At 40.6% G+C, this 11,192-nt stretch overlaps 1 protein-coding gene across 1 annotated transcript; it reads left to right on the top strand.

The window, feature by feature from the left end:
- The first annotated feature begins 453 nt into the window (after positions 1–453).
- On the top strand, positions 454–10,539 carry tgm2b (transglutaminase 2b). The gene is made up of 13 exons (XM_020592493.1): positions 454–556; positions 3,034–3,213; positions 4,441–4,659; positions 5,224–5,342; positions 6,461–6,589; positions 6,754–6,931; positions 7,112–7,241; positions 7,807–7,910; positions 8,013–8,252; positions 8,587–8,862; positions 8,954–9,114; positions 9,471–9,607; positions 10,187–10,539. The coding sequence occupies exons 1-13, from the start codon at positions 547–549 to the stop codon at positions 10,335–10,337; spliced, it is 2,034 nt and encodes a 677-aa protein (XP_020448149.1). The 5' UTR covers positions 454–546; the 3' UTR covers positions 10,338–10,539.
- The last annotated feature ends 653 nt before the right edge of the window (positions 10,540–11,192 follow it).

Genomic DNA, 11,192 nt, shown 5'->3' with positions numbered 1-11,192 from the left:
CGGGCGTGCGTGAGTGCACGCCCCACTCCCTCAGTCACTCATTAATTCATTCATTGACTACATTTAATATACATACGCCGTAGTTTACTTTATAGTGAGCAGTAAATTGAGATTTCACACACTCAGTAATTATCATTAGCCTGTTTTGTGTCATCAGCTGTGGAGTCAGAATGGTATAATGTTCTCATTTATACAACGGAGACTGTTAACGGGTAGTAGTAGTGTAGGTCTATATATCACAGACACTAAACGTTTTGTTTCACTGAGGAATTTTTCAGTTCCCTGGACCTACATGCAAGTTCCGTATTTGGAGAAAATGCCGAGCACACTAAATGGTGCAACAGGCCTACTAGTCAGTGGTGAGTGGCTTTAAACACAGCCTGTGTTTTTTTTTTTTTCCTGTTGAGGGGAGGGTCCCACCACACCCACCAGCAGCCCGGCAAGCGTGAGGAGGACTACAAATAAGCCAGAGGTGACTGCAGCCAGGGTGAGAGACACAGTACTCGTTTCTGAGCCAGAGACTAGTGAAAAAACCCAGCTGCAGCCATGGCTCAAGGTGAGTTTTACACCTCCTGTTTATTTAAATAGGCCTATAAACAAGTGGAATCTGCTTGCTGTTTAATAGGCTAACTTCTTTGTAAGCAGCTAAATGATTAAAAATAGCTTATAAATGTTTTAATTCCTAATATGGAACTCCCCAGTATGAGACTCACTCCCAGCATGTTTTAAGAGTGTATACTTGTTGTCAGTCTAAGGAGTGAATGTACAGGATGGACCTCTGCTGTTGTCAGGAAGCATGCTGTGGGCTTCACCCTGTGCTGCTGGACTCTGCTTTTTCAAGAAGAGGTTCATTAGAGACCAGAAGACAGATGTGTCCAACAAATGTTTTACTCTCATGTTTGAACAAATGACTGTTGCCCTGGGGCCTTAGAACTTATAATAGCGACGGAGAACAGCTGGTGCCTCCACTTATAAACTGCTGCTGTCTTTATATGCACCACCTTAAAAATACTCTCGTTTGCTTTAGGTCCTTGTAAAGACATGCCCAAGAAACAAAGCAGTCAAACCTCCAGGTTTGCTATGAATAAACTCACTGAGTGGTGACTAGACACACAATTGAATTGTGTGTGTAGTGACGGTCTCAAATCAGTTGACCTGTGTGTGCAGAGGGCGAAGTCTGTAACATTCCTAAAACAACTGTGGGGGGTGTATGCCTTTTTTTTTAAATCACTTTAGTAGACAGTATATAGAGGAAACATTTGAAAACTGGAATAGCCTCATCTCAGTCTTAATAGAAATGCACACCTTTAGTCAGTTAGTATGTTTTAATCTTCTTATTCACTGCTTTTTAAGAGTCTTGCTATGGGAGCAGCTAAATGAAAATCTGATTCTTTAGACCTATACCACTACAGAATTTGCATATAGATTAAACAACATATTGATAAATCAGACACTGTCGCCTGTTTTCCTTCTGTTAGAGATGCAAAAAGCATTCAGTTTAAGTTTAAAGTGTTTGTAAGGGAACTCTGTGTTACTGCCAAAGAATGAAAAAAACTTTTCTTCTGATGGATGTTTGCATATTTGTTTTTCCAGAATGAAAATAGTATTTACAGTACCAGCTCCTACCCAGTTGATGCTAGCTAGACTTACTGAGACAGCTCCTCCAAGGTGTTGCTCCTGGTTGGTAGAGTGGGAGTGAAGTGTGGGTGTGCACAGTATGTAAAGGTTAGGAGGGTCAAAGACTGAGGACACTCTGTCTTCAAATACCTTCACTCTGGCTTTACACCACCCATGCATGCCTTCTGGCATACTACAACTTCTTTCCCTTAAACAACACACAATGTTGCATTGTGTTCTGGGAGCAAATCCAAACTGATTTTGTTATACTGTATATCCGTTATGTAGCCACTAAGGCCCTCAGATCACGAGAGAGAGGATTTTATCAGTATTCAACTGCAAGATTATTCCGTCTGTGGTCACAGGCTTCCATTTGTTATCAATCTTTGTAATTGTTTTCACATTGTGTGAGCTGAGTGTCTTGCCTTGAGGTGCAGTTAAAAAGAAACTCCTCTTTTCAAAAAGAAGAGAAAATTGAATTTAGCCCCAAGTGAAATGTTTCTTTCTTCAGACGGTTCTTTACCAAACTGTTAAATAGCATCTGTGCTTCAGTGTAATTCTCATGTTTGTTTGATATTTGCACAGATTAAATGTGAATTAAATGGCTGGAGGCAATCTAAACAGCAAAGCCCTCATAATCCTCTGATTACAGTCTCCAGCTGTCCCAGAATAGGTAGCGTTGTCATCTTTAATGCATGTGTCCCAATTAGTTACACAAGCATGTTCTCACTTAGGAACTGAACCAAGATCAGTAAGACATCACAGCCTTGAGAAATACTGTACCGAGTGTCTTGATTCCCCATGAGCATCTTGTTAACCAGCCGTACACTACGCCCTCAGGCTTGTTTCTGTGTAATGTATGGGGGGAGGATAACCTCCTGACAGCTCAGCCAGTGGTTAGGCAGCAGGACCATGGAGGTGAGGATTCTAACTGTGGCTACAAGTAGGAAATCAAAGGGTGAGACTCTGTTAGTCCGAACACACCCTGGAGGGAAAAAGTGGTTGGGTGAATAAGCACTCTTAACTCTATAGGCAGTGACAGTCTGTCTCCTTCTGTAACATTCACAACCACAGATAACCACTTGTTAATTCACCACAAGTCTGAAGTAAAACTTTTAACTTTTGGACCTTGTGAATTCTGAAAAATTATCCCTCATCTGATATGCACCTATTAAACTAAAATAAGATTGAGGGCAGTTATATTAAAATACTTTATTGCTACAGTGTGAATAGTATTCTGCACAACTGTAGAGGATTGAAAGAATTTTAAAAAAGCAACTGCATTTTGAAAAATACACTGAATAATAGCACAGTATTTGATTTATGTACTGATAATTGACTTACTGTACTGTATATTTCAGAGATTATAAATTAAACCCACCTTGTGCTTTTATAAACGTCCTTTCTTATTTCAAGCTCTGGACATTGATCGGTGGGACCTGGAGTGTGAGTTGAACAACACCGACCATTATACTGAGCTCAACGGCCTCGATCGTCTCATTGTGAGGAGAGGCCAGCCGTTCACAATCAGCCTGTACCTGCGCTCTGGAAGTTACCAACCGGGTGCCAGCTCTCTTGAATGCATTGCAGAAACAGGTGCTACTTCTTTGCCTCTTTACACTTCTGTCTTGTTAAAACCATGCTTAATAAGTGAATGCAATACACCGTACAGTACTTGTTGAATTATACTGTGTGTTTCAAGAATTTGTTCTGATAAAAGAAGTTAGCACGAACATATTTCTTTGACTAAGATAATTTCAGATGCTTAACGCCTTGTGTAATGGTCATTTGTATTTGACAAAAACCTCTAGACTGAAAAAGTAAATGAACAAACTTTCACAATATGAAAAATATGTCATGCTAATCCTGTAATAAACATAGGATGAAGGCAAAGTATTATACATACAGTATGTCCTCTCACCCAGTAAATTAGAATCACATTGGAACCAGCTCCTACTGTGACTGTGTTTTTGCTGATCTTATTTCCTTCGCTACCTATTGAGATTCCCAAGATCAGAAGGGAAAGGAGTGGTAACTGAGGGAAAGGAAAAGGAAGTCATTTTTTCTTACTCAGTCATCAGTGGTACTGCTGCTGGCTTTGACAATGGGCACCCTTACAGCTGGTGTAAGATATTCTGTTGTTGTTTCCACTGTTAGTCTCGACCTCTCCCTCATAGCTCAGAGGGGTTAATGGACTTTCCTGTTATGGTTGGGAGTCCTAGATGCTGTATTCCAATATATTTGTCTTCAGAATACCCTAGAAAAACAGCAAAAACTATGTCTCTTTGCTCATGTTATATTTGGATAACTTCTCATGTACAATATGATAAGACAGCTGTTACATGCCATTGAATCCGACTGTTTAAACGGGAAGTGTTGCAGGCCCACAGGAAAACATGTGTATAATCACAGATAACATTATCAACCTTTTAAAGTCAAGTGTATTTAATGAATTGGGGCAGGATCCTTCATCCCACCCAGTGAGATGGAATTGGTCAAACAACCTTTCTCAGGTTTAGCTGGCTGTGTTGAGTGGAAAATATCAAGGAATTTACTTTTCTGACTGAAGTGAACACATCGTTTTAAGTTTATATAACTTACCAGAACTGAGGTTGCAGAGAGAGACTTGAATCTCATTAAGTTTTGGTCATAATTAGCTGTTCGTGTATAAGCAAAAATTCCTCAGATCCCTGAAGTATATTTAGGAGAGGGTTGGGACTTTCCAATCCTTAGACACAAATATTTCTCTCAAATCTCTTGGCTCCTTGCCACATGCAGTCTCAAACAGGGCTGTAACCATACAGTATTCTCTGTCACACGCAGGCCCTCAGCCAGCTGAGCAGTATGGTACCAGGGCCTCCTTTGGCCTGTCTGCCAACATTGATACCTCCCGCTGGAGCGCTGCTGTCATCGGCCCCCCTGGGGACATGGTGGCCTTGTCCATCTGCACTGCACCTGATGCACCAATAGGCCGCTACACCCTGACCCTGGGGGGATCAGGGCATTTCGAGTTCATCTTGCTCTTTAATCCCTGGTGCCCAGGTGGGTAAACAGACTATAGGTCAAGCTGTCATGCAGTAGATCTTGTGCGGGGTCTAAAATGTGCATTGATGATCATGCTTCATGCCAGAGTGGGCTAAAGACAGCTGCGTTGGAATTTACTCCCCACTCACTACATAGCGCGTTATATTTACTGTTGTCATTTTCATTGAGGGTCCAAATTCTGAATGTGTAAATGTATCCAAAAAATCGTGTCATGGCACGGACACCACAATGCAATGCTCTGTGACTGTACAGCTGTTAGTGGTGAGGCAAAATGATGATGATTAGTAAGTGTCTGAAATCTCAATTTACCATTTGTTACTTCATACTATGCAGTAAAGGGAGAAAGGAATGAGTAACTTTTGACACAGCGAGTTTCTTGGTTGGTAGTGGTCACTTCCTGAGGTCTTATCACCATGAAGTTGTCGCTTCTGGCTGTAGCTTAACAATGAACAGACAAAAGATTTGATGAAAATACTATAAATAGTATTAAAGATCTATACTGCACCAGCCATGCTCCACTTAGGACATGTTTGTATTGTTTGTGATGTCTCTTGGCAACAGGTGATGTTGTGTATATGGATAATGAGCAGAGTTTGGCGGAGTATGTCTTATCCCAGGATGGAATCATCTTTCGAGGCAGCTCCAGCCATCCCACACGTACTCCCTGGAACTTTGGCCAGGTACCAACAGAGGCATTGATGTTGTCAGTCACTTTATCATATGCACATAGCCAAGGAGGCAAGCATGTCTGAGTGCTTTGGAGCATTCTATTACAGGAGCATATCCTCTTATCAAGTGATTTGTGATGTGTTACTTACAGTCATGGCCAAAAAAAACTGGCAGCCCCATATTTCTGTCAGATAACGCACATTGTCAAGAAGTTTACAGCCCATGGCACCATAGCTAATCTCCCTGGATGTGGACCAAAGAGAAGAATAGATGGCGGCTTGTTTGAATGGTGGATAAAGAACCTTGATTAATTTCCAAACAAATTCACTATCTGAATGACAAGGGACACTCTGGTAGGAGACCCAGGGGGCCCCACTGCTGACCCAGAAACATAAAAAAGCCAGATTGGAGTTTGTCAAAATTTACCTGAGGAAGCCACAATCCTCCTGGGAGAATGTCCTCTGAACAGATGACTAAAATAGAGCTTTTTGGTTGAGCACATCATTCTACTGTTTTCAGAAAATGAAATGAACGGAACACTAAAAGAACATGGTCCCTACAGTCAAACATGGTGGAGGTTCACTGATGCATTGCTACGTCAGGCTCTGGATGTCTTGACTGTATGTGTGTGGCATTATGAAATCTGAAGACTAATAATTCTGTCCAGTCCATTTTTGGAGTTCTGTGCAAACTGTATCAGATTTGGCTTCTTTGTGTTGTTCCAATGCAAACAAATGAAATAAACATGAGAATACCAAAGAATCAGTGACTGCAGCAATTTTCTGGGAGAAGTGGTGCCTTATCTGACAGAAATGCAGGGGTTGCTAATATCTTTGGCCATGACTGTAGCTGAAAACATGCAGTCATTACTGAACACTGAAATGACCAGATGTTTATATTCAACAGTAGACAGTCTCATTCTGATAAAGAGACAGGAGCAATGCCAGATACAGTTATAATGGCATTAGCAGCGCATTACCTATGAAGCTAGTCAGAAATAAACATCTAGAGTAATTTGCAGTGTGTGCAGTGTGCTGTTTTTTTTTAAAACCTTGGCTCTCATTGTAATTATTTTACCACCTCTATATATTTATCACTTGGTACTAACATTTATTTGTTTTTTTTATAGTTTGAAAGTGGAATCCTTGATATCTGTTTGAGGATTCTAGATATGAATCCTAAATGTTTGAGGAATCCTGGCAAAGACTGCTCAGGGAGGAGAAATCCCATATATGTGTCCAGAGTGCTGAGTGCCATGGTAAGTCATATTAGTCTCTGATATTTTATTAACTTTTCTGCTTAGAAACATACTGTTTCCATGTTTATGTGCACGTTATCAAAGTAATTTCTTTAAACTTGACATAGAAATCTTGTATTTTAAGTGTAAAATTTTTGTTTTACATCCTTTCCTTTGCATATTAGGTGAATTGTAATGATGACAAAGGGGTGTTGGCGGGAAAATGGACAGGAGGCTATGAAGGAGGTGTGAGCCCCATGTTTTGGAGGGGCAGTGTGGAGATTCTACGCAATTGGAACACACAAGCCTGTCAGCCTGTTCGTTACGGACAGTGCTGGGTGTTTGCTGCAGTGGCCTGTTCAAGTAAGATAGGACAGAGCAGAGCTCAGTAGCATATCACTGGAAAGCACACTGACTTGTCTCAGATAAACCTGACATACAGCAATGCCATATACTGTATGACAGCACACAGTTATGATACAGATTCTGCTCCCCCCTCATCTTATCATAATACTCATGTAAGTTATTTTCATACTTGGACAGTTTCCAGAGCCCTTGGCATTCCCTGTAGGGTTGTCACCAACTACTGGTCAGCCCATGACAACAACAGCAACCTGGTGATTGAACGCTATGTCAATGAACATGGAGACCCCATTCAGGGAGAAATGATCTGGTAATTACTCATATATTTTTATGTGTAAAACTACAGCAGGAGGCAAGGTTGTGTTGTATCAGTGTACATGGGGTGTAGTAACAGTATGTGTTCTGAAGAATAAAGGTTTGTGTGAACTCTTTGAAAGTGAAAGTAAGAAACTTTGAAGGCTATTTAATGTGTAAATGTTTTCTTTTCTCCTCTGAAATGTCCCATAGAAATAAAATGCCTGCAAACCAAAATACCATATTTACTCAATGTGGGGACATCAGTATGTTAATTTCTGTGCTATACCTAAATATGATTAAATAAATAAATTGTGGGTGATTTCTTAAGGAATAAACGAAGCAGTGTCTAATCAGATGCGGTTCCCATGAGATTATAACATCCCCCTGATTCACTTGGCTACGATTCGGCCATACAGTTTGTAATAGAAATCATTTTTATACTAATTCTGACAACAGTTTTGGTAATGTCATCAGAACAATCCAGCTGTGAGAGTTTATTACTAGTGTACCAAAAGAGAAATTGTATCATATGTAGGATTCAATGTGATGGTGCTTGTTGTACTGTACTGTATATGTAGGAACTACCACTGCTGGGTGGAGAGCTGGATGACCAGGCCTGACCTTAAACCTGACTTTAATGGCTGGCAGACCAGCGACCCTACGCCTCAGGAAAAAAGTGAAGGTAACAAACACTCTGCACCAATGAGCCCAGGATGCTGTTGTTATTTAGGGGAATGCCTCACCAAGGTGGATCTGTCATCTCCATTTTGCCTTTTTCCCTCAGGAGTGTACTGCTGTGGCCCCATCCCTGTCAGGGCCGTCAAAGAGGGTGAGCTCATGTGCAACTATGACGCTGCATTTGTCTTTGCGGAGGTCAATGCTGATGTCAACACCTTCATGAAGAAAAACGATGGCAGCATAGCAAAAATCACTTATACTGCAGTGGTAGGTCAAAATATCAGCACCAAGGGGGTGGGCAGTGACACCAGAGAGGACATCACTCATCTCTACAAGTACCCTGAAGGTAAAGAGGACTATGCTCTGAAACATGTATTTTCCAAAATGTTCTTTTAACTCTTTACAAACGTCCTCTGCATGCCCGTAGGTCACACCACGGTCACATGATGTATACATTCCTACATTGCTTATCAGCATTTGTGGTATTCTTAAGGTACATAAAGCCAGCTCTTAACTGCCTTTGCTTAAGAAGCTCAGCTTCATGCCTTTTACTCATATTTGACCATTTATCATATTAAATATTCTCTAGAAGTCAATTATCCTGGGTGGCAAAAGTTAGGACTGCTAAATTTGAGATGTCTGTTACTGAGCATGTAAATTTGTTGCATCCATATTATTAGGTTCTGATGAAGAGCGGGAGGCTTTCAAGAAGGCCAACCACCAGAACAAGCTGCTCCGGCAGCAGCCGAGTCCAGGCCTGCACCTCGCCATCAAGGTGACATCAGACATGAGGAAGGGCTGCGACTTCGACGTGTTTGCTGTGGTTACTAACAACACAAAAAGCAATAAGAAGTGCCGCCTGGTTTTTGGATCCTGCGCTGTGTCCTACACCGGGCATGTGGGAGAGAACTGTGGCTTTAAAGATCTGCTCAATGTTGAGCTCTCACCAGGCGCAGGTGAGCCAAGCATGCTGTTTACATGTGAATGCTTTAAACACTTGGCTTAAACACTTGTCCTACTGTAAATATATTGTGTGTGTTCTTCTAGAGAGGAAGGTTCCGCTGCGGTTGAACTACTCCAAGTACGGTGGCTTGCTCACTGAGGACAACTTAATTCGTCTGGCAGCTGTTTTGATCGACTACACCACCAAAGAGTCAGTGCTGGTGGTAAGGAACATTGTGCTGGAGAATCCTGAAATCAAAGTCAGGGTAAGTACAATAACCTGCAACCAGAGACATGGATAACAGCATTCAGAATCAATTCAGGACTTGAAAATTGATTACAAATGATAATGTGGAGGGAAAACCAGCCGGTTAATCAATAAAACTATGTTAAGAGCCAAGTCTCACAATGATGTGAAAAGCCTAGTATCAGTCATACAGTACCATACAATTAGAAGCTCTACCAGACTACAGGTAGTGGTCAGGCATACTGTACTGGAACCACAACACCTGTTCCCACCATACTGTTTGCATTAAAAAAAAGGCTTGGTCCATGTAAAATTGTATTGTAGCTACTGTGAAATGCTGATGAACTAACATCTGGATGTGACTGTGCTCTGCAGATCCTAGGTGAACCAAAGATGAATCGGAAGCTGGCTGCAGAGATCACCCTCAAAAATCCGCTGCCAGAGCCGCTGGAGAACTGTTGCTTCAGCATCGAGGGGTCCAACCTCACTGGAGGATGCATCATCTCTGAAAGGTGAGTGCCTAATCATTCAACTTAAAAGTGACCAGTCATGGATGAAAAACTGTAACATAACCTCAGCATTCTCCCTTATAGACATAAACATGCACACAGACCTTTGGCGGAACACTTCAGGAGAATAATGTTCCTTGTTTTACTATTTAAATATAGTTTCTTTAGGATAAAGATGCAGCAAACATGCAAACATGCAAAATGCGTGATGGTGTGTGACGTGTTTCTGCTTGATCTTGTAAACTCTCTGATTTTATTTGTATAATTTGATTTCATTCAGTGAGTAAAGTAAGGAATAACCAATTAATCTATTGCATGAATGATGAGGTGTCTGCATGCTACATTTTCATGGTCAGTGCTTTTGTTTGGTTAAAGCTCTGGTTTGTTTAAAAAAAAGAATGAACAGTTATTGAAGCAGATTTCTTTTGGTATCCTTCACTTTTCTGCTGAGCAAACACTGCAGCTCCATCTGCATTGTCTCCATAGATAGTCATAACTGTCAGTGGTAATTTATTAGATAATCTAAATATTTCTGAAATCACAGAAGGGTGATAAATTAATATCTAAATGTTTACCTTACAGTCTTGGCTCCTCAGTGGCACCTGGGGAAGATGCCAAAGTGAAAATTTACTTCACTCCTACTCATTCAGGGCTAAGGAAACTGGTGGTCGACTTCAACAGCAGCACGCTGTGTCATGTCAAAGGCTACAGAAATGTCATAATTGGAAAATAGAGCTTTCCAGTCCAGCAGTTTTAATGCTCTTTATCTTTTTTAGAACTGTTATTTTCAACCATTTAAAGATTAGCAAAAGTAGTGATTAATACACCGTAGCCCAGAATACACTGTCCAAATACTCTGTAATCACATTTTATATTACTAATTTTTACTTGTAACTTTTATACTTTCAAATGCAAGAAATAAAACTGTTGTTACACTCGTCCTTTTTGTGATAATGTTTGGTCTAGTCAGACAGTTTGCACCTTTTGCACATTGAAACGAGGGTAAACATCTGGCTTTGTGAACTTGTTTTTAATTTGTTGTGAATATGTGATAGATTGATCAGGTTAAATATCCATGAATACACTGTTTACCAAAATTATGAAGTTAGACGGCATTGATGTGTGTAACCCTGCAAACATTCAATTCAATAATTTATTGTCACTTTCATCATACACCTTTAGTATATATGGAAGTGAGATATCGTTCTCCCTTCATCATAATGCTCAAGACACATCATTCACACTCTATAACAGTCACTCTTTTAAGACAAAGCAGAACAAGCCACACATTAAAAATACAGTGACAAACACAGCAAAACAATCCTAAAAACACAATGAGTAATTGAAAACACATGACAAATTAAAAGTCCAAAGCAGAATGGATATGGCGCAAAACATGCTAGATATATTTTATAAAGTGCAGATCTAAAAACCCTGTTAGGCAATTAGAATAAGTGCATGTGCATTTCTTCATCTCCTTCAAGCCCTGGTGCTAACCAAAGGAATGGAGGACAGCTTATGCTGTCAATTCATTTCCCTGATGGTGAAGAAACTGTTGCATAGCCTGGATGACCTACGTAGTTCGAAT

This window comes from Monopterus albus, unplaced genomic scaffold (genome assembly GCF_001952655.1).
Source record: "Monopterus albus unplaced genomic scaffold, M_albus_1.0 scaffold18.1, whole genome shotgun sequence".
In the NCBI taxonomy this organism is placed as follows: Eukaryota; Metazoa; Chordata; class Actinopteri; order Synbranchiformes; family Synbranchidae; genus Monopterus; species Monopterus albus.
This window is presented reverse-complemented; position numbering and strand designations above follow the sequence as displayed.

What these genes read in the sequence shown, in the direction of transcription:
- tgm2b (XM_020592493.1), top strand. An exon ending in ATTCAGGGAGAAATGATCTG is followed by an intron (nt 7,242 to 7,806) that starts GTAATTACTCAT and finishes CTGTATATGTAG; the next exon opens with GAACTACCACTGCTGGGTGG. An exon ending in ATCCTGAAATCAAAGTCAGG is followed by an intron (nt 9,115 to 9,470) that starts GTAAGTACAATA and finishes TGTGCTCTGCAG; the next exon opens with ATCCTAGGTGAACCAAAGAT.